The sequence below is a fragment of the Zootoca vivipara genome, chromosome Z (assembly GCF_963506605.1).
Source record: "Zootoca vivipara chromosome Z, rZooViv1.1, whole genome shotgun sequence".
Classification (NCBI taxonomy): domain Eukaryota; kingdom Metazoa; phylum Chordata; class Lepidosauria; order Squamata; family Lacertidae; genus Zootoca; species Zootoca vivipara.
Window position 1 is genome coordinate 2223276 of NC_083294.1, and position 22691 is coordinate 2245966.

The 22691-nt window shown below is 44.9% G+C and overlaps 1 protein-coding gene across 3 annotated transcripts in view; it reads right to left on the reverse strand.

Moving 5' to 3' along the window:
- Positions 1 to 1066: 1066 nt before the first annotated feature.
- The window catches only part of SH2D3C (SH2 domain containing 3C), a 72014-nt gene continuing 50389 nt past the window's right edge, over positions 1067 to 22691 (reverse strand). Inside the window, exons 4-12 of one of the 3 annotated variants that reach the window (XM_060270587.1) lie at positions 19075 to 19203; positions 17382 to 17830; positions 13112 to 13236; positions 10281 to 10852; positions 8575 to 8690; positions 8033 to 8204; positions 5781 to 5892; positions 4825 to 5031; positions 1067 to 4316 (exon numbers count right to left, since the gene is read on the reverse strand). In XM_060270587.1, the coding sequence (XP_060126570.1) occupies positions 4141 to 4316; positions 4825 to 5031; positions 5781 to 5892; positions 8033 to 8204; positions 8575 to 8690; positions 10281 to 10852; positions 13112 to 13236; positions 17382 to 17830; positions 19075 to 19203 (2058 nt within the window). In that variant the 3' untranslated portion in view covers positions 1067 to 4140. The remainder of the gene's footprint in view (positions 4317 to 4824; positions 5032 to 5780; positions 5893 to 8032; positions 8205 to 8574; positions 8691 to 10280; positions 10853 to 13111; positions 13237 to 17381; positions 17831 to 19074; positions 19204 to 22691) is intronic. The other 2 variants (XM_035102309.2, XM_060270588.1) reach the window with 2 other exon arrangements.

The following is a 22691-nucleotide window of genomic DNA, read 5'->3' on the forward strand; positions in this document are numbered from 1 at the left end:
CGATATTAGTCAAAGGGGGAGAGAACCATAAATAAGACATTAGATGTGTGTTTATAGTTCTGACCTGGCAAAATCTCCCCTGAAAAGGCTATATTGAGTAGCAATTTGGAGAAATCATCACAGAGGCTTAAAGAGATTTGATTTATTGGGACTGCTTGAAGATGGCGGCTGCTAGCTGTGAGAAGGATCTTTAGATTTCTGGACGGACCTGGCAAGATACCAGCGTGCTAATTTACAGGGGAATCATAGGCATAAATTCACACAGAAACATACGGTTTGGTCAAACTTGTTTGCTCGAATAACTCAGTGGCTTGAAAGAAGCTGGAAGGAGTTTAATAGATTATTGGATAAGGTCTGGACTATATTGATTAGAAATGCAGTGACTATAAGAGGACTAGGCTTCCTGAGTCTGAAGCATGGGAAGTCAAATTTAAATTTGTATAATTTGGCAGAAGATTTGGATTAAATGTTTAATTGATATTTGCATAATTTGAAAATGGATTATATTGGAAAATCTAATAAAAATGTTTATTATTAAAAAATGTAGGCTTAATAAAAATTACTATTATTTATAAGCTGCCACGTGACTGGGTTGCCCGGAGAGACTCGATATATATATATATATATATAGCTAGCCCAGGATTTTAACTGATTTTATATGTACTGTTTTTGTATTTTTACTGTTGCTATGATAATTGCTTTTGTTTCTGATGTTTTTGATATTTTGATATCTGATGTGAAGTAATTCCCAGGACTTCACAGGGATATGGGAATCTAATCCATGTGTGCTACTTTGTCAACCTCTGGACCTATTTTCCAGAAAGTAGCTGAGTCATGAGTCCATGGTGCAGCAATTAACTTCTACCAGTTCAATCTTATTGCCTGTTTCTTTTTTCCTTAATTTAATTTTCATATTTCTTCTTTAGGGAAAGCCATTCCATAAGTAAAGATGACATATCTAGCTTTCCCAACAAGGTATTTCTTCATATCTAAACACCCTTTGTCAAACTAAGGTTTAGATGTGGGGGTGTTTAGTGGTTATTACATAACAATTTTGCAAAATATGTAACTAGGTTCTGATATTAATGTAAAACATATTCTGGCGATCTTACAGATAGCAGGGAGTCTCTTAAAATGAGGCAGATTTCTGAGTATACGAGATGGAATGAAGCCTGCTCTAATTTAGCAGTCCCATCGACACAAGCAAATTTTAAACCAGCCTCCAATCTTAACCCTGGTTCACAGTCAGCATATAAACCTTGCACCTTAATATTTAAGATTACAATTAAAGGAAAGTGGTCACTTTCTGGACTTACAGCCTTCTTAAAACTTGGCATCAGATTTAATAGATTATGAGATACCATTATGTGGTCGATTGTTGATGCCCCCATGCCAGATGTAAATGTGAATTCACCATATTTATCTCCCTCAATGCTCCCCCTCCCACATTCAATATCACCAAATCCGTTTACCATTTATAGATGAGATATTCACCAAAATAGTTATAAATCACTTAATCATTGGGACCCAGTCTGGCATCAATCAATCAATATTTATTACAGTAAACAGCCAGCATAGTCTGGCATAAAGTCACCTTCCAAAACCACAGATGCTTCTGGGTACATATTTTGTACAAAAACTAATATTGCTACTTTATTCTTCTGTTTTCATATCTTAGCTCAATACATTCCGTTACTTCATGTCTAATACTATTTTTAGCCTCCTATTACACTGCATGAAATTTGTATTGGGATGGACAATCTGGAAAATCGTTCCTCTTTTAAATTTCCTCCATCCTAAAAAACAAACAAACATTCTACTCAAAAATCTGCCTTTGAAAACTACCGTATATGGGGAGAAAACTAAGAGAACACTGCCACCAATTGGCAAATAATGAATTGCAGTTCTGAGGTTTAAAAAAAACCCTCTCTTCTGGGGGTGGTCAAACTGCTGTTAGCAGCACCAAAATAACTTCCCCATGGTGCAAGCCAGGGCAGTATGTATGGAGGCAGTGGGCTGTCGATATGACAAGACCTTGATACGACAAGACCTTTGGCCTTGCTGATGTGGTCCAAAGGAAAGCAGAGCAATGTTTGGCACCAGCTTGGCTGCAGCAGTTGAGGGAAGGAGGCATACAAGGCACCATCTAAATATCTTACCAATTTCACTCTAGATTTATGCAGAGTTTACTCCTTAGGCTTTTCTTCTCCCAAAGATATCCCACAAGGCAGTGGAGGCTTAGGATCAGAGTTTTCCTCCTTCTCCCGGATGGGCTACCTTCTCAGGTTGTTGAGCCCCATTTGCCCCTCACTTTTCTCTACAGCACATTCAGAAACCACTTTCTTGACCGTTGGACCCACGGTTGGTCTCCACCAGAGCCTGTCTTCGCATGCGGGGAAAGTCCCTCATTCACCAAGGGTTTGAGATCAAATGCTCATGTAGAAATAGCAGGGAGCAACATTCTAACCTTATTCCCTCCAGCCTCTATGGAGTGGCAGAGCCATTGCTGCATTTGCTTGTCCACACAATGGTCTCGTGAAGAAGGTTAAGCTGAGAGAATAGCAACGGGCCCAAGTTCACTAATGGTTGGGCAGTGTTATGAACTTGGTCCTAATACAAAATGCTACACCAATCTCACCTGGTACCACCGCTGTTTTAAGGCACCAGGCAAAACATTTCCTATTTACTCAGGCATATGGTTTTAAATTGGGAGGGTGGTTAGATAGGTCAGTGGACTTAGTTGTACTCATCTTTTAAGCAGGATGTGTTGGACTTGTTCAAATTAAATACATTGTCAGATGAGAAATACTCATTTGTGTGTTGCTGTTATTTTTAAAATGTCTTTTAATTTTTTTTACTGTGTAAGTTGCTTATGGGCACTTGAGTACAGAAGTGCCATTTAAAAACATAATAAAAGAAATAAAATATTTTGAAAAAAATCTACCAAAGAAAATTTCTTGAAGAAAAAAAGCATAAAAGTTTATTGTATGCAAAAATCAAGAGAAGACACTCCATGGTATATGTACATTAATTTACAAGAAAAAAAATAAAGAGGCACGTAATTATTTACAAGATGTCCCTTTTGAATACAAATACACACACACTCCCAATGTGGATCTTTTTATTTACAAGCAGAAAAAGGCCCCAAACCAAACAAACCCTGAAGCAAAGCCAAATAAAACAAAATTTTAAGATGTTAAAAGGTGGAAATGGGGACTCAGGCATATTATAAGCTTCAGGGGAGAGAGGCATGTGTGAGGGTCTGTCTACACATGAGGAATGCTGAATGTAAGGACATATCACTAGTTGCTTTTACCAAATGTTGGGGAGTGGTGGACGGGATGACGGTTAGCAGCAGCCATGTGTTCCTCTTTATGTGTAATTAAACCCCCCCTAAGGCCCTAATTTGCTAAATACCTGGGGTTGTGGCCCTGAAGAAACCCCGTGCTTAACTTACTGGACCCAGGAACAGCTGTGAACATTCAAAATAGGGAGTCAGCACTGACTGGATACGCCAGGGCCCTTTTTTGCCTTCATTAATTTTGATGGAGGACAAAATAAAGAGCTGATGAGAGACTGGCCATTCTAGATTATACTTCAACAGCAAGGTAGCAAGGGGACCAGATTTCTGCACTGGACTCAAATGCAATTGTGAGGTGTAAAGGTCAGTTTTGACCAAGTGCAAAGTTGATGCAAGGTTCTACCTCATACTGATGAGTTTTTGAACCAGCCATGAACCGTGCTATAGGCCTTAAATGCTATTTACTCTGGCCATTAAACCAATCTGAGCAAAGCATCCTTCATACACTGCTTGAGAAGGCGCCTGTGGTAGCTGGGAGGAGCCATGTTACTGCCAGCCTTTAAAAGGAGGAAGCCAGCCCTATACAGTTTGTATGTTGATTGTCAGTAATTCATGCAGGAAAAGGCCCTTTTACTACAGCCAACTTCTGACTTGGCTACTTTGTTCTTAAGACGCTTTTATGGGCAGAAACTAACCACAGGGCTTCCCCATGCCCAGCCTGAGATTTACTTCCCACAATGGCAACACCCTACCAAGGCTGATGTAGAGAGGAATGTGCAAGCAGCTTTCTGCAACCTGCTCTTCCCTTGCTGTTTGTGCCCAGAGCTCACATTGTTGGGCTATAGCTCACTAGATCGCACTGCCGGTTCCAGTTTGTGGGACAATGCTGTTAGAACCTTGTTGAACTTCTCGTAGCGCTCGCTCTGGCTGCTCTCGGCCCCTCGGCTGCCCCACAGAAGGCGCAGCTGGAACTCTGTGCTGAAGATCTCAAGCAGCTCTGGCTGAGGCTGGAAGCCTGCAATGAGAGAACAAGCGTGCTTGTAGTAGAGAAACTGCTGGAAAATGCCTTGATAGACAAAGCCTATGATTTCTAATTCAAAGAGAGAAACCACACGGGAATGCTTAAGGGTCTGAGGGCACAAATATTTCTTATTTTGACAACAATTCCTTCTGGTTGGTACCCATATAAATATGGGGATCGTTGTTGTTGTTTTGCACCCCCTTTTGACACCTGTAGGGTGGAACCGCCTGTACCACCCTAACTCTAGCACTGACAGTGGTGATCCAGGCAGACCCCAAACATACTGCTACTCAAGGCAAAGGAGAAGATGCCACCGTCCCCTGCTACATTCCACATGCAGAAGTCAAGCTGACAGGCAGGTCAATCTTAGTTCAACATTGGCATCAGGTTGCCTGAAGGCTGCAGGCTAGTTTAGGGAGTGCAGAACAGGCCATGGGGCACACACTGCTCTGCCTTCCCAACATGCTCTTAGCTGAGTTTTGTTCCACATGGCCTTCCTTACCCTGCAGCTTCATCTCTGCATTGGTGTGGTACAGTCCGCCATGATGAGCCACCATTCGCGCTGCTTCCAGGTGGGCCATGACTACCTCCACACCACTGTCCAAGTTTTCCCAGGGCTCGGGGTTTTCTGGAACTGCTGCGTCCCGTTCCAGAAGTGTGATGAGGGGCACTATGTGTGGGAAGGTAGTGTTGGACAATGGGGGGCCTTCTGGAAGAAGAAAGCAAAAGGATTTATTTATATGAGGAGCTGAGCTGTCGTTGCATATCTTGCCCTGCACCATTTCCTTTTGACTAACTGCAGCCCTTCAAAAATACTCTGATTACAAGCCTGAGGTTCTTGGTCTGCACTATACCAAACCCGCTATGCCCACCAATCCTTCCATGGCAATATTAAAGAAATTGTACTGCAATAGTCAGACCTCACCTAGAGTACTATGGCCAGTTCTGGGCACTGTGCTTAAAAAAAATGTAGAGGTGGTTTAGAGGAGGATAGTGACGATGGTCTAGATTCTAGAAAGCTGCTGCTCATCAGGGCAGGTAATGCTGGACAAGATGGGCCTGGCATAAAGCAGTTTCCCAGGCTTCTATGTCTCTCATGTGCAAATTCTTTGCTATGCGCATTGGACCACAGCATAGAATTAAAAGCAAAACCTTCACTAGCAGTTTTTAGGCAGAGGCTGGCTGGCCATCTGTCATGGATCCTTTAGCTGAGATTTCTTCATTGCAGGGGGTTGGAATAGGTGACTCTTGGGGTCCCTTCCAATTCTACAATTCTATGAAATATTTGCTAATGCTCATACAAACAACACTGGACAGATAAATATACAAGGCTAGTTTCAAAACTTAAGCATTTCTTTCATTTTGCTGCCTGAGGCAAAAGACATGATTGGCACTCTTCTCCAAGGCATAGACAGGCTTACCAAGAGGGGGGTTGGCTAGCTTACTTCCAAAGCTTACCTTTGCCTTCATTCAGGCTTTTAAGGAAAGGCTTCAGCTTCTTCTCATAGAGAATAGCTCCCTCCGTGTGACGCTGGCGAAGAACCATCCAGGTCTGCTCCAGACGTGAGATCTGAAAGCCAAGGGGGAAAGGGAAACATAAGGGGAGGGGCACTGAAGCAGAGCTATTTATTTATTTATTTAAAATTATATTTATTGACATTTTCAACTTACAATTTCCATTCCCATCATCATCTTATATCATAAACAACCATCTAACAAAGAAAAAAAAAGAAAAAAGCAAAAAATTGCAAAAAGAAAAACAAAACAAAACACAAAAACCAAAAAAGCACAAACAGAAAAAATACAGAATAAAAAAGAAAAAAGAAAAAATCAATCTAATGTTATTAACTCTGTCATATCTTTGAGTTCCTCGCTCCTCCCCCTCCGAGTCTAATCCATCCTTTGTTTGGCAATTTTCCCTTTTTCATTATTTCACTTACAAACTTCTTATAATACCATATATAAAAATATTTCTACCACTTAACAAATTTCTTATTACTCTAAGTATTCCCTTTAACCTCTTGTTTATTCACTAAAATGTATTCTAGTTTAATCATTTTACATTCTAACATCTCACTCAGTCTCTATTCTAAAGTCCCCCCTCCATCCCCCGGCGACCAGTCCCTGGAAGTCCCAGATCAACTCCTGTGTGCAGTCCAATTCCAATTCCAAACCGTTTTATCAATCCCTCATTTACATTACCTCTCAACCCACACCATCTCTCACCCACTCCAGCCCCGATTCCTCCCCCCCGCACCCCCTCTGCCAATCCCCCTTAAAATTCTTCTTTTTTTTGTCCCCCCATTTAACAAGTCCTTCGCCTGGATCTCGCCTCCTTTCTCTCACTAAGGAGGTTCGAATCCAGGCCACCTCTTTATTCTTCATCACAGCTTGGTTGTTGTTACCAGGGGCACATTCTCCCTCTCTCACTGGGAGAAGCTGAAGCAGAGCTATTTATTTATTAAATTTGTATACCTCCTTTCACCCAAAGATCATGGGGCAGTTTGCAACATAAAAATACAAAAAGAGAACACAAAACACATTGGGGGGTGCTGCAGGTGAGCAACCTATGCCTGGAAGGGATACTGGATAAAACCTGGCCAGGCTCATACCTTGTTGCATTAACACTTGGAGTCAACACTTGGAGTTCCAGTTAGTATCTTATCTATGAATGCGATACAGCATTCTACTCACTGAAGGAGCCAGTTCCAGCGAAACAAGGTATATAACCTGGGTAACCTTGTCTCATCTTTTTGTCACCATCCATTGTTGCTTCCCATATTCATTTGGATACTCCATTGCCACCGTCATTTGTTACCACATTTGGATGCTCCGTTGTTACCTAGATCAGTGTTTCTCAACCTTTTTTGGGCCACGGCACACTTGTTCCGTGAAAAAAATCACGAGGCACACCACCATTAAAAAAGTTAAAAAATTTAACTCTGTGCTGCCCTATATTATAATTATGACTGTTCTCATTTGCCTAATATTGCTTTCCGGCGGGTCAGCGTTGTGTATTGGCGGCCGCCAGGCTCGTTTGCACTGAGCTTTGGGAAAGTGGAGGAGAAATATTGCTTTCCGGCGGGGCAGTGTTGATTATTGGCGGCCGCCAGGCACGTGACAATGCAAATCGCCCTTCTCGTCGCCGCATGTCGCGGCACACCAACCAGCATCTCGTGGCACACTAGTGTGCCGCGGAACAGTGGTTGAGAAACGCTGACCTAGATCCTCATTCATCTACTTGAAAACATCTTGGAACCTCTTCATATGCCGTATGGACCTTGGAACCTTTTCACATGCCATATGGATGCCCTATAGGAGATGTATTTAAGACTTGATACTTTTTGGACTGATATTTGGACTGAATCTTGTCATACGTTTTTCTATGATGTTTGAATGTCACATATTCTTGTGTGTATGATTTTGTCATTTGGTGTTATATGTCTATAAATTGGTGACTGAGAATATCGGCCGGTTACGCTGTTGTATTTCCAACTATGGAAGCACTCAAAAAGCCAGCAAGAGTGTCTTGCACACCTGTTTAATGGAACTTCTGGTAGTTTCCAAAGCCCAAACTCCTTCTACAGGGATGCTGGTAGCCCAATTTGCTGGTGGTCTGCAGGGGACTCCAGAGATCAGCAAAAAATGCAAGCTGTGGGTGGGGCAGTGGTCAAGAAAAAAGGCCACTTGCTTGTGCTCATGACAAGTACCTGGGTCATTTCAAGCGCATCCATCACGGCAGCAAAACTGAACATGTTGCCCATGGTACTCTTCAGCTCAGCAGCCAGCTGGATGGTCTTGTGAAGAAGGGAGGCCCTCTCTTCCATGCTTCCTGTGCAGCCCAGAATATCCACAGCAATCATTATGGTCATGGTGTGGAACCTAAGGAAGGAGAAGAGGGGAGGAAGGAAGTGAGGAAGCCAGCTGGAAGCAAAGAAAGGGGTGTAGAAGAAGTGCTTCCGAATTTCTACTTCCCCAGCCAGCAACTTGGGCATTCAGAACCTTTGTGCAATGGGTTTCTATCCAAGAGCCTTAAGGGCTAGGTTTTTTTAAAAAAAAGCAAAAGCTCAGAATGCTAAACTCTGCACCTAGTTTCACATTTCCTGCCCTTGAATCTCCACAGTGCTGCCTAAAAGGCAGCAGCCCTTATCTCTGCAGGAGGGACAGACATTGCAGGACTGTGCTTAGCAACGAGGGACCTGCCCACCCAGCCCAAAGCATCTCTTTTGTTTGCCTGCCCCTCAAACTCTACCTTTCCAACAAATCGAGCCGAAGTTGATGTCCGTGGGGCAGGGTGAGCAGCTCCATCCCTGAGCTCACTCCCATGAGCCTCTGCATCTCCTTGGTAACGCCCAGTATCCTAGCAACCTGCGACAAAGAGGGGAAAGTGGTTTGTGTCTATCCTTGGATGCAGAAAGGAATCTTCACAACGCAAAGAATTGATGATGATGATGATGATGATGATGATATTTTGTTATTTGTTAGAATCTCCACAACCACAAATAATTGTTCTTAATTGATGCTATTTCAGCTCTATGTCCCACTTTTCTGCATTTTTGCACAAACTAAAAATAATTTTGTAGTAAAGCAGCAGCAGTGGGCCTAACACAGAGCCTTGACCCTCCCTTCCACAATTCCTTACACCAGCTGTGTTGAGCATACTGAATGGCTTGGACACTTGTTTTTTCCCTTTTGCAGAGTCCTTCATGCCTGTATAACAGACAATGATTAAACAGGTCACAGAGCTGGGTCTGTCTCCTCTGAGAAGGGGTGTCTATGAGGAGGAGCAAGGCAAGGTGGAGAAACACTGTCCTCCTGCAGGCTCCCTCACTCTGGCAACTTCAGCTGCTGTGCAAAACGTTTGGGGATGGGCTCAGCAAAATTCTCTTTGGCTTCAGCCTGGGAAGAACAGATAAGAGTCTGTTCTGGACCAGCCAAGGACAGGCTTACTCCTGGGACAATTTTGGTAGGTCTGCTTGCCAAGCAAGTGAATAAACACTTGGCGCTGACAAGAGAGACTGGCACCACAGCGCAAACACTTAAAGCCCAGAGAGCGCTGTCCTGTGTAATGAGACTTAAATTAACAGCCATTAATTTTCTATGAACCTGTGATTGAATTATGGAGGAGCAGGGAGAATTGGGGCTTGGGGCACAAGCCCCTGGTGGCCCTTGGCATGGTGCTGTCTGGTGTGCCCTCTCACAAGTTAGTGCCCCAACCACCACCAGGCGACTCCCCTTCTATGCCAGGACCCCTTCCCAGCAGGATTATCCAGTGGAGGTAATCCTATTGGCTCCAGGCGGTCACCACTTTAATTTCCTACAAGGTCCCGTCACATCATATCAATGTGGAATATAAGACTGGTGACCAACCTACATGTGCTTTCTCTGAATATGCAGGTCAGCCCAGAGCTGATCACCCAAACAGAATCCCTAGTGTCCAAAAGCAATAAGCCACTAGCACAGCTGCTACTAACTGGCCCTATTCTGAGCGAGAGGCAGCCCAAAGAGGCCATGTGAGGGACAAGAGATACAGGCAGGTCCCTCCCATTCTGCACACCAGCTCATCGCCCAGCGCCAGTAGCAGCGGGGAAGGGGATAGCTCTAGCGGTTACTCAGGAAGAGGGGTCCGAGGCTCAGGCAAGGTAGCGGAGCCCATGCCCAGCGGGAGACGGGAAGTGGGAGGCAAGGGGGGAAGGCCCATCCCACCAACCCCAGAATTGCGCTGGAAACGGCGGGGGCAGAGATTCAGTATCCCGAGACTATTTTGCTGGAAGAAAACGCGCGAACATCCGTTCGGAGGTTCTGACTCCTAACTGACATCATGTACATAGCACTGCTCTGCACTGTAAATACTCAGCACCAATAAAATCATGAAAAGGCAACAAGTGGAAGAGTCGTTACTCTAGAGTAGCCGCTAATGCCCCTGTGACAGGCCACCAGCAACCAAAAATCCCATACCAGGCAATCCACTTGGGTGATATGTTTGGCCAGAGTCTTGGCGTCCACTTCTGCTAGGAGTTCCTTGACCTTCTTGAGCACTGCCATTTCCAGAGGCTTATTTTCCAGAGGGATAAGGAGCGACTGGAAGATAGCTGGGTTGAAGGAGGAGGTCCTTTCCACAACAGGGACAACAAAGCCCACAGTGTTCAGGTCCAGCCTCTTCCTGGGCCCCACCTCCACATCGGAACCATTCAGAGCAAGCCCCCTCTGGCCCTCGTCCCCTTTTAGCCTCTCGACGTAGCTCTTGGCTGGCATCTGCTTCCCCTCTGCAGTTGGCCTGTCCCACTGAACTGGGGATGGAGGGTGCAGCTGGCAGTAATGTCCTGTGTCCGGATCACTATAGCTGCTGACCGAGGGAGAAGGAGAGGCCCTTGAGTAGCCATGGGAAGGGGTAGAGTGGGGGCTGTCGGACTGATCGGCCTTGCTACCATTTCCTTGGCACAGCTGTGGTTCACTGGAGCGTCTTATGACTGGGGATGACGGGGTTATGCCACTGCCGGTTTGGCCAGTCTGTGGTTTTAGCCGAGTAACTGCAAAGAGAGGTAGAGAAAGGGTTGTTTTTTTATTGTAAGAGTGGACACAGGCAGCAAAACAAGTATTTGGGTTGCAACAGCAACATGTTATGAGGTCCACACAACCATCTGTGGGTGCCCATGTTGCTGCTTTGTAACAACTGGGAAATTTTGGCTCAAAGTCTTCCAGCAGTTTTTTGGGTTTTTTTGTTTTTCCGTCTCTGGTTAAGGCATGCATAAGCAAATATAGGTACTTATTTTGCTGTGTTTTGTTCTTCTGAGAGACATGACTTTCCACAAATTGTCAAATGCCTTAAGAAAGGTTGCAGGAATGAATGAAAGAAAGGAACATCATGGAGGCTGAGAAGATACTGGCTGAAAGGGTGTAGGGCAGAAGGGTAAGAAACACGATGTCTTCCAGAGGTTGTAGACTATAACTACCCTGATGCCTGGTCATTGGCTACACTGACTTACAGGAATAAGTTCCACCTATGTATTGTAAGGAAACAAATACTTCGAAAATAAGTAAACTTTGCAAAATATTATAAAGATTTATATAAAGCTGATGCTATTCTGTAGCATTAAATCCCATACAGGTTTGATTATTGGGCCTTTTTGCTACTGACATAATAAACAGTTAATATAAATTATATTTCTAAAGATTTTTAAAGTGATTATTCATTTACTTTTTTTAAAAAAATGATCGTTTACAAATTTAATTCCATATGCATAGATTTATACTAAATTGATTCTCCACTCCCCAACAGACCCATATTGCTCTTAGCCCTGTATTATTATTGCCGGCTCAGAACAAGAGCCCATCTGGTCCAACACCCTTTCCCTAACATTTTTTCCAGAAATGCCTTTTCCTACTGTGGAAACTGTGGCCACTGACTGACTTGTGTGGTTTTATAAGGCCATCAGGTAAACCCTTATGGAAATACTATTAGGGATTATCCACACTTATTCCCCCCCCCCCCCGCTCTTTCCAGGAAGTGGTCCGTGCATTAACGTTCTGTGTTCAAGTGTGTGTGTGTTTGCCCCAAGGCTCCCCTACGAAAATTTGTTCTTTAAAGCTGAATTGGAGCAAACATCAATTTGGGTTTTCAACAGATTGATGTTTGGGTCCAACTGAGCTTTGAAGAGCAAGTTTTTGCAGGGAAATTTCCAGAGTGAGAAAAAAATAAGGGTGCTCATACAAAGAGCTTTAAATTGTGGACTGTGCCTGATAAAGAGTGGAAGAAAGGCAAGTGTGGATAAGCCCTTATTGTAGTTCCACAAGTTAATTATGAGAGAAAAGGAAAGCGGGGCTGTTCCATCAGCGCTGCTGAGAGACCAATTACCTTTAGCTCTCACTCAGTTGTTACCTGGTAGTAGCCATTACATCCCAATACCTCAATTGCTTCTTTCCTACCTGTTTGTTAATAGCTGTAAACTAGCACCCAAGTTTGCTTTTCCCCTCATCCGTCTCCATTCTTTCTTTTGTGTGTGTGTCATGTACTTTATTAGGAAGTAAGCCTGAGAGCAATGGCCTGTGTTGGTTTCTATTGACCTTCAAGCCATCTGAGGGGCTTCCAGACTGTCACTATTTTCAGGTGGGATTCAATCAGCAAATTCAGACTGCACAATTAAAGTTGATTAGCCTACTTCCTCCACCACCCTCCCAAATTTAGACTTTTTGTGATAAGGAAAGTGACTGAGAAAATGCATTGTGAAGTGTGGGATAATAATTACTTAACATAGCATAGTATAACCCCCCACCCCACCCCACAATAAAATCAGAATGAAAGCTCAGTAGTTGACATCATATAACTTCCCTGCAAATTTTGTGCAGACAAATTATCAATCATTTATTTGTATGCTGCCTTTCCAAATTTAAAACTATGCTCAATGCAGTTTACAACATAACTAAAAACATAATAAAAAGTAGTCATGAACAATAAACGAAGCAACAGAAAGTACACGACTAAACTGAACAATTTCCACATAAATCAAAAGATCCAAAATAAAGATAAACAAATATTAACAGCAGCAGCAACAGCAACCTCTGCCAAAAAGTCCCCTAAACAATTACGCAGCCCATTTATGTAGGAGGACTTAATAAAAGATAATCTGGAAAGGACCAGAAAGTTTTGTGCTAAAGACCAGGACAAAAATGCTTTATAAACAGTAGGGAGAAGTTCTCACATGCCATTGTGATTACTCTTTATTATACGTTGAATATTTCTCTCACCCTCTCCATTTTATTTTTATTTGCTCTTTGAAAACCATTCCTACCTGTGCTGTAGGCTGCAGTTGCAGGGCTCTCAGAGATGGGAGACATTGAAGAGTGGAGGTCTTGGATTTGATCCACACTGACCGCACAATTCCGGATGATGTCTCGGTGATGTGGCAAGGAGACGCTAGGCAAAGGATAAAAGAAGGTGTTGGCACAAATCCTCCCAAGAGGACCAAGCAGGCTAGACTAAGGGGCCAGACCCGTGGAATAAGTGGGCATTGTTGCTTTGAGTAAGGCAAGAAGTGCAGCGGCCAGGGACTCTGCCTGTTTGTAGAAAAGCACAACATCCACATCAAGTTGTCCTGCTTCATCTCCCCCCAGCCTTCCTCAGCTTGGTGTCCTCCAGACTATGGCAACAATTTTCCCTGACCACTGGGCTCTGCTGGCTGGGGCTGATGGGAACTGGGGCCACCAGACTATCTACCCCAGGAGAGAGGGACCAACAGCTCTGCATAAGGCAGACCGGTCATATAATTATTTATCCAGTTCAGTGGTTCTCAAAGGGCTGGTGTGTCAGGAGAGGATGGCAAGTGTGGCAGGAAGATTCAAGGGCAACCTTAAACATTTCAGTGTCGTATAGTATAGTCAGTGCTTTTCTTCTAGAAAGAAAAGTGCTGGTACCCCTAGAAAAAAAGCACTTAGTATGGTATAGTACAGTATTTCTTTTATTACAGAATATGGATAGATATCTTTTCAAAATGAGAGCAAGAGCATTTGGCTATTCTTCTACAGTTCTCCATGGCATATTGTTGTGAATAGGGATTTGACAAATATGAAAGATCAGAAAAGAGAAAGGCTTCTTTGGGTTGGTGAGGAGACGAGAGTCTGTTTTTTCTCAAATTAGACCTAATATAAATGGGATTACCCAGCAAAAGCAAGCTCACACCTCTCAATGAGTTTGTAGAAATACTTAAGGTACTTAAGAGGCTTGTTTATAATTATATTTTGGGAATGATTCCTGTTCCTATCTAGATGCATTGTTTCATACTTTCTCGATGTCCTATGCTCACAGTATAAAGTAGTTGTGTTCCATGTTATAATAACGCTAGGAGTTATTTCTTTTTGTTTTCCTATGTATTTGTTATCAGCAAAATAATTGGTGTGGTGCAAGCAAACATTTATTCTGAAAGTGTGGCCCAGAGAAAAAAGACTGAGAACCCTCTGCTCTACCAGGAGCTTCCAGTGCAGTACACAGGGGAGAATGGTCCAAAATATTTAGGCCTTTATGGGTTAAAAACCAAGCACCCTGCACCAGTTGCACCTCTGTGGAATACTGGCACATTGTACTCATGTGCACTTTAGGGGCAGGGCCAGCCCAAGGCATTTTTCTGCCTCAGGAAAAGGGCAAGATGGCACACACACAACTTTTCTGTTCAGCATAGAGAAGCCAACCGGGTTGGCTCTTACAGTCAGTGCTGGTGGTGGGACAGCTTTCTGAGGGCAGAAGGTTAGCTGGGGGGCAGGCAGGGGAAGGACAAGCTTTGTAGCACACATCTCTACCTTCCAACAAAGGGTGTGGGAGACTTGGGAGAAACAGCCAAGGGCTATCACCACTGCCCCCAGGGCACCTGCTCTGTGAGATAGTTGCCTCACTTTGCCAATGACATGGGCCTGCCCTGTTTGTGAGGTCTGGTCCAGGATGCTGAGGTCTCCATCAGCTGGATAACTTTTCCCGTATGAGATGTGTGATGGCATCAACCAGCCACAGTCCTCATCATGGAGGATGGATTACCAAATTGCAGGAGTTCTATTTCACACAGGAGGACTTATGAGCCCCGGGGATATAGAGAAGATTGCCGAGCTGCTTCAGACCCAGAGCAGCAAACCTCTTGCTACTGAGAAGCTTGGTTCAGCTGGAACTCCACACAAACCTCAGAACCATGGGTGGTATTCAACTAGGTTCCACTCAAAGCAGACCTACTGAAATTCTATGGACCTAACTTAGTCCTCCTCATTCATTTCAAAGAGTCTACACACAGCTGAATGCTGCCCTTTGTTTACTTTGCACATAGCCAAACAAATGAGTATGGTGCCATTGCCAAGGAACCAGAGGAAGCTAGAGTGGTTTTAATTGGACCTTCTCCATAGTTTCATGTCCTCCCACATTGTGAACAATGATGAGTATAATAAGACTACTGCAAGCGTATTGAGTCCCCAGAAACTTTTGTTATACATAATGAAAGTGTATCTGATATTTTATTATTTTTTATTGATGTCTATTTTGTTTGTTGTTGTTGTTTTTACTACTACATATGAGGTTTTAATGTTTCATGATTGCAAGCTGCTCTGGGATTACCTTCTGGCTGGAAATAGCTTATATAAATAAATAATAAGCAAGTGAAGATACCTTTATCCAGCTGTTAATTAATTCTGAGAAAGAAATTAAGAGGCTTCCCCCAACAAGCATCTTCCCCTAGTAGGGGACTTATCCACACTTACCTTTTGCAATGCTCTTTCGAGGCACAGTCCACACTTTAACGCTCCATATAAGAGCATTGTTGTTGCCCTGGAGTATTTCCCACGAAAACCTACTCTTCAGAGCTCAATCGGAGCAAACATCAATTTGGGTTTTCTGCAGGTTGCCATTTGCTCCGATTTGGCTTCAAAGAGCAGATTTTTGTCCTGAAAGCTCTGGAGCGAAATGAAAAAAAGGGGGAGGGTGCGCTTGGACACAGAGCTTTAAAGTGTGGACTGTGCCTAGAAATAAGCAGAGGAAAGGTAAGGGTGGGAAAGCCCTCACTTGGGAAATTTCCGGGGAAATGCCTCCATCTTTTCCCCATGAGGGGCACCTCAGTCACCTAGCTGTGGGTTCTGATTCCCCCACACCTTTGTCTGACCTCCCCACTACTCTGTGACAGGAAATGTGAACTGATTTGTAGGACTCGGAGCTAGAGCTCATTAGAATTCAGGAGGTAGGGGTAGGCTAGAAATTTATTGAGCAAACCATATATTTGACCACCTCATCTTTGCTTGATTCTGAACCCTTTTCCTGGATGTTTCTAGTCTCGGCTGCTCTCCAAGATATCCAGGCACTGTCCTCCTACGAGCCCATGCTTGCCTATGCCAGCAATTCTGGACTCTACTAGGAAACTCAGGATATTGCTTCTTTTTGCCTTCCCTTCCTCAGGACAGGTGATTAACAGTGTCTCTCTCCACTGTCCTCTCCCTCCCTGTCTCTTGAACCTTCATGTTGGCCCCAATGCCTGGTGCACTGCGGTCCATACTGCAATTTTGTCCAGTTCCCAAGGCACACTCCATAAGGAGTAATCTCCTAGCCCCCTGTCCACAATAGGAACCATTTCAGTTTATGGCCCAGGCAATGTGGGCCCAGGTACTTGATAGGATTTGCAACTGCGAAATCTCTTGCTATTTTGTATTTCTGTACTTGCAGTTCAAGAGGCAAAGCCATTTCACTCACTGCCTGCCATCTTTGTGGAAATGAAATTATACTCATTTATATTGGTAATTTGTTGGTTCGTCCCAATTCCCACAAGTGAGAAAAGCAATACTGGCATTTCTTGAGTAACTGTGTCTGTTGCAGTAACCTCAATTCCATTCAGTTGTCTCCAGAAAAGAACCCTGAAGTTGTATTTCTAGGAGCAGGTATTAAAGGATACAAGCTCATGATCACTCCCTCCCTTGGAACCAGAGGATTGTGGCTGACGTAAGTTCTACTCAGAACAGACCAATTAAAACTAATGGACCTATGCTACCCAACTGCATCATTTTCTACATGTCTCCTCTGAGCAGGACTGAGGTTGGATGCAACCCAGAGCAGAGAAGACAATGGCAACTAGAGGGGCTGAGAGAAATTGGCACAAGCTTCTGAGACAACCAGAGGCAATCCACCACTGAGTGGAGTACACAATAGAAACTGCAGAAGTGCAAGGGTGGTTCTATAACCAGTAGGGACATAGAAAGCTGGATGCACAAGGGGGCTCTGCAACAACCTGTTGCAGTATGCAATGGTTTTGGTCAGGGTGCCAGCCAACCAACCACACCCTCTTGGAGGATACTCCATTCCATTTCCTCTCCCACTGGCTTTCTGCCTACCCTGCCCTGCAACAGTTAGCATTCCATGCCTACTGAACTTGCTCAGACCTCACTGGTATGTGTCTGGCAGTCCCCTCCCCAGGGCTCCCTTTGCCACCTTCATTTTGTCTTTCTGTAAATCTTGGGAGTTTCCCCCAAGCCTGCTGATGCTGCCTCCTTGTATGGCTACATACAGACTGGCTCTTGGAGAACAGGTTTGCCATTGTACAGGCTTACCTGGTTGGGCACCCATCACCCCTTGTGATCTTGTCAGCCGTCAATCCGTCAGTCATGGTAATGCTCCTCCGTTTGATGTGCCCCCCTTTCTGACCGGAGTGGCTGTGGGAGCCGCTGTGCTTCCCGTTGGAAAGTCCATAGCTGGCCTCCAAGTAGCGCAACGGGAAGGTGCGGTTGATGGGGCAGTAGAAGATGGCACCGCTTTGCTCAGAGATTGGCTTGCGGTTGCCCACATAGAAGCGCACCAAGGCTGGCACATTGTCAAAGCTCTCCTGCTCAAAGAGGTACTGGATGTGAGTGCGGCCTTCGCTGGACTTCACCATCACCTTGTTGATCTTGAAGTGGAGGGGCTCATTCCGCCAACGGCAGGTCAGCACATAATCCCCAAGGCTGGTGAGTGAGTCGCGTATCAGGAAGTCCCCGTTTCTCTGAATCAGGCTCTCAGACACCTGAAAGGCCAGATGGAAGGTTTGGTTAAGCAAATTTGCAATGCCCTGAAAGAAAGTGAGAGGCCTTTTGTTTGCTCAGATGAATGGCCTTTTTTAAAAACAACAGCTCCTTGTCTTGGAAGGAGAGCATGATTCCCTTCTGAAGGTGAGTTGGGAAGAACTGTGTCTCTGATCATGTGCAGAGAACACTGTTCTCTCACCACTAACTAAAGTTCAGGAACACAGATTCCTAGGGTACAGTGTTTGGGCTAATGATGGGTCCTCTGTCTCAAAAGGTTGAGGACTATTGGGCTAAAGGGTGGAGAAATTTTAGTCTTTGGGGCAGGAGTGAGGGATCCCCCAATGGCATTATCATTCTCATGAATCCCACATCAGTCCCATCTATCTGGAGTGCTGCCCTCTTCCAAACACAACTATACTGTTAACTGAAAGTCCTATCTTTTTACAGCAAGTGCCTCAGATCAGCGATGCCGGGCCTGAACAACGAAAGCAGTCTTGTTTCCTATAATTGGCTGTTTATTTAATCTCTCTTGGATTCATATCTTGTCCAGTCTCAGAGACAAGATCCTAATTTTCCCTGTTGGAGAGTGAGCTTGCAAATTCCCAGGTGTGCTCTACCTGTAGGATGGGCATTGCCATTGCTCCCAATAATTCCTGCAGTACTGTGGTTGCTCTGTGGACAACAGCACATCTTTGGCATCTGGTTTACAGCCTTTTCCACTCTAAGAGGGTGATATCTCCCCACAAATGTTTGGGAGAAGGGAACCTGTGACCCTCCAAATGTTGGGACTACAACTCCCATTGTCCCTGATTGGGCTGATGGGAGATGTATGCCAACAACTACAGGAAAGCCACAGGTTCTCCTCCCCTGAGCTAGTTCTCCGGATGTTTTGCATCAAGCAGGGGATTTGAGTAAATGGCACTACCAGATCCACCCCTATGACTCCACGAGTCACAGCCATAGCAGCAACCCTGCTGTGGAGGCAATGGAGGTCTGTGGGGACAAGGCACTCTTGCCAAAGGGTGAAGCCTGCAGTTGGGGAATCCCATGTATAAAGGAAGGAGCTTTGTGACACTCCTGCTGCAAACCAAGGAGTATGAGGAGACCCAGGCAGCCATGGTAGCATCCAGCTAAAGACGAGGGGGCTCATAGATCACCCCACACCCTTCTTCACTGTTTCAGAGACACAGCTCACAGACACACAGGGCTTCCTCTAGCCAGAGATCTTCCAGCTGCCCCTCACCTCTCGGGGGATACGCCCATGGTACCAGGCGTGGCTGCGGAGGTCTGTGCTGCTGAGTTTGAGCTCTTCTTCCAACTCTTTGTGAAGCTTCTCTGGTGATGAGTCAAGGATATATTTCTCCTTGGAGAACTGGAGACAGAGAGAGAGAAAGAGAGTTAAAGAGTTAAATGAGGTGACACCAAGCCAGGCTTCAGTGGTGGACACAACCAGTATGCCAGAGCCAAGCTGTGCCAGGTGTTATCATGACACTGGGTGGTAGGTAATAAAATCAATGACAACAATAATTTAAAAATTCAGAATACTACAATATGCAAAGAAAGGCAGTATTTACTGAAACAGACAATTCTGATAGTCCTGGAATGCAAGACTGGACAAGTAGTTTATAAGCAAGCACTCAAAGCATAGCACAGGAAGCACATGGTGTATTTCTGAAGAGAGGCTGTTCCACATGGTGGATGTCACTACCAAAAGGGCCCTCCTCTCTTCTGAGTGGTGGAAAGAGGGACCCTTTATGGCTGAGGCACCACTGGGACACTGATTCTCATTCTGCACCCTTTAATCAGCTGCTTCATCTGTCAAATGATCCAATCTCTAATCAGTGTTGTTTATACTTGAGAGGAGAACAGTAGAGGCAAGAAAGCAATTCACCCAATTGCCCAGGAGACCAAGTCACAGTCCCGCCCGCTCAACCCCCCCCCCCCATAAAACTTTGACAAATGGTGTAAAAATGAATTGGAATTCCACAAGAATTTACCTCTCTCATAATACCAGAACTCATGGACATCCAATGAAGCTAAATGTTGGAATATTTAGGAAAGCGCTTGTTTCATGCAGCACAGAGACAAACTAGGGAACTCGCTCCCCCAGGAGGCAATAGTGGCCATCAACTTGGATGGGATTAAATGACAATTGGACAAATCCACAGAGGCCAGGGCTATCAATGACTAACAGCCATGATTGCTCTGCCCCGCCTCCAAAGTCAGAACAAAATTTAAAAAATCCTTCCAGTAGCACCTTAAAGGTAAAGGGACCCCTGACCATTAGGTCCAGTCGTGGACGACTCTGGGGTTGTGGCGCTCATCTCGCTTTACTGGCCAAGGGAGCCAGCATACAGCTTCTGGGTCATGTGGCCAGCATGACAAAGCCGCTTCTGGCAAACCAGAGCAGCGCACGGAAACGCCGTTTACCTTCCCGCCAGAGCGGTACCTATTTATCTACTTGCATTTTGACATGCTTTCGAACTGCTAGGTTGGCAGGAGCTGGGACCAAGCAACAGGAGCTCACCCCATCTTGGGGATTCAAACTGCTGACCTTCTGATCGGCAAGCCCTAGGCTCTGTGGTTTAACCCACAGCGCTACCCGCGTCCCCGAAGAAGTGTGCATGCACACGAAAGCTCATACCAATGACAAACTTAGTTGGTCTCTAAGCTGCTACTGGAAGGATTTTTAAAAATTTTGTTTCGACTACGGCAGACCAACACGACTACCCACCTGTAACTAGAGCCATAGTCAGAGGCAGTAATGCTTCTGAATCCCAGTTGCTGTAAATGAGGGAAGAAGTCCGGCTTGTGCATTTGGTTGGCCACTGTGAGAACACAATGCTGGACCTGATGGGCCATTAGCCTGATCCAGCAGGCCTCTTCTTACATTCTTCTGTCTCTTGTCATATATATGGTAAGGGCGGGGAAAGAAGCTGTATGTAGGCCCTCACTTACAATGCTCATGACTATCAATTCTGGAATGATTTCCAAGCTCCCTGGAGTGCTTGCAGCAAGGCCCAAGGGAATGTGGTTGGTTTTTTTAAAAAAATGAATAAAACGTGCAAGCAAAATGAAGGGCTGAAGCTTGCCTGAAGGAGGGGTGGTGATCCAGGATGGCAAAGCCTCCTCTTTATCTGCAGACGTCCTGACCCTGGTTAACCAGCCACGGGAACAATGCTTCAGTCACTCACATGTGGCCGCCAGCATTGCCACTGGCTGGGAACCAGGCCAAGTGTAAACAGACTCGTCAGCTAACATGAGCTGTGAAGTGGTTTCTGCTGTGAAAGGCCTGGCAGAGAAGAGCCAGTTGACAGATCAGCTTGGCTAGCCAACTCTGAGGTGATGCACCTTGACTGGTGTGCTTGAATGCACAAAGGACCCAGTGGTGGAGTTAGTTAATTTTAGACTTACTCAGGAGTGGGGAGCACCTTTTTAAGAGGGAAATGTGTACAGTATTATGTCACAGCCTGCTGCATTTCTCTACTCATCCCCCTCCAGTTCTGCTGATTGTGACCCTAGCCTCTGCCCCAAAGTCAGTCCCTGCTTGCACTACTGATGGGAGGACCAGGAACCTCAGGGATGCCTCTTCCCTTCCCCTCGCCCTACTCATTGTCCCAAAAGGGACATTTGCATTAAGCTACCCTTTGGGGAAAGAATCTCCCTTCTGCCTCTCCCATCACAGCAAATACAGTGCCTGACATCAGGTTATTTCAGTCTGCCTGAAGATTTTCAGCAGGTTAGGGAATTGGTGATGCAAGCTCAGCAAAAGTCATTCAACAGGGTGGCAGGGAGGGTTGGAAACAAAGATCTCGTCAGCGGAAGAGGCTCAGGAGGCTGCCAGAGTCTTCTTGCCCTGTTCAGCCAAGCAGCAGGTGGTTTCCTGCTTTCCTGATCTCCTCTCTCATTAGGCAACTCAGTTCAGCAAAGCCAGCACCACTTGTAAAGAAACCATGCTGGTTTTGCAGCACTGGGAGAGTGGGGCAACTTAACACGCCTTTGGTTCAAATTAATGGGAAGGAGAAGCCTGTTCTAACCACATCTCTCCCATAAGTGACACCCATTTGGACATACCTAAAGCAAGAGTAGCCTCTTATTAGGATGAATGAAAACACTGCGAGCAGGTTTTTGAGCAAAGGTCTTCTTCAGGCTGGGTTGTTAAGCAATAAAATGGGGCATAGGACGTGAGAAAAAGACATTGCTCCAGTCTGCAGTCGGTAAGATGAAGTGCAGGAAGGTGTTGACTTCAGCATTGAATTCAGTGGGACTTACTTCTGAGTAGACATGGTTGGAATTGCAGGCGGAAGGTTGGTTGTATCCAACGATAGCCACATTCTGAGCAGCCCCATGAACTCAATAGGCATGACTAACCTAGGTATATTAATCCCAATGGCCACGATCAACAGTATTGTTAACAATGAATTAATTCCTTATGCCTCATTTATGCAGCAACTATTGTATTAAAGTAGCAGAATACTCCCTGACCATTATCTGTATACCAGTTAGATAAAACTCTGTTTTATCTCCATTTCCCCTCAAATATGTGTCTAGGACAGGCATCCCCAAACTCGGCCCTCTAGCTGTTTTGGGACTACAATTCCCATCATCCACTGATCCTGTTAGCTAGGGATGATGGGAGTTGTAGTCCCTAAACATCTGGAGGGCAAGTTTGGGGATGCCTGCTCTAGGACATCTGGAAAGAGGAGATACTATTAAGTTACAGTACTACCAATTCCTTTCATGGAAAATGTCCTCAACATTTTCCAAAGGCTCCTGCTCACAATGTGCTTTAAAGATAGAAGATTAAGGCTCAAAGACAGTGGCTTTATCAATGGCAAAAGGAAAAAGAATTTGTACCTG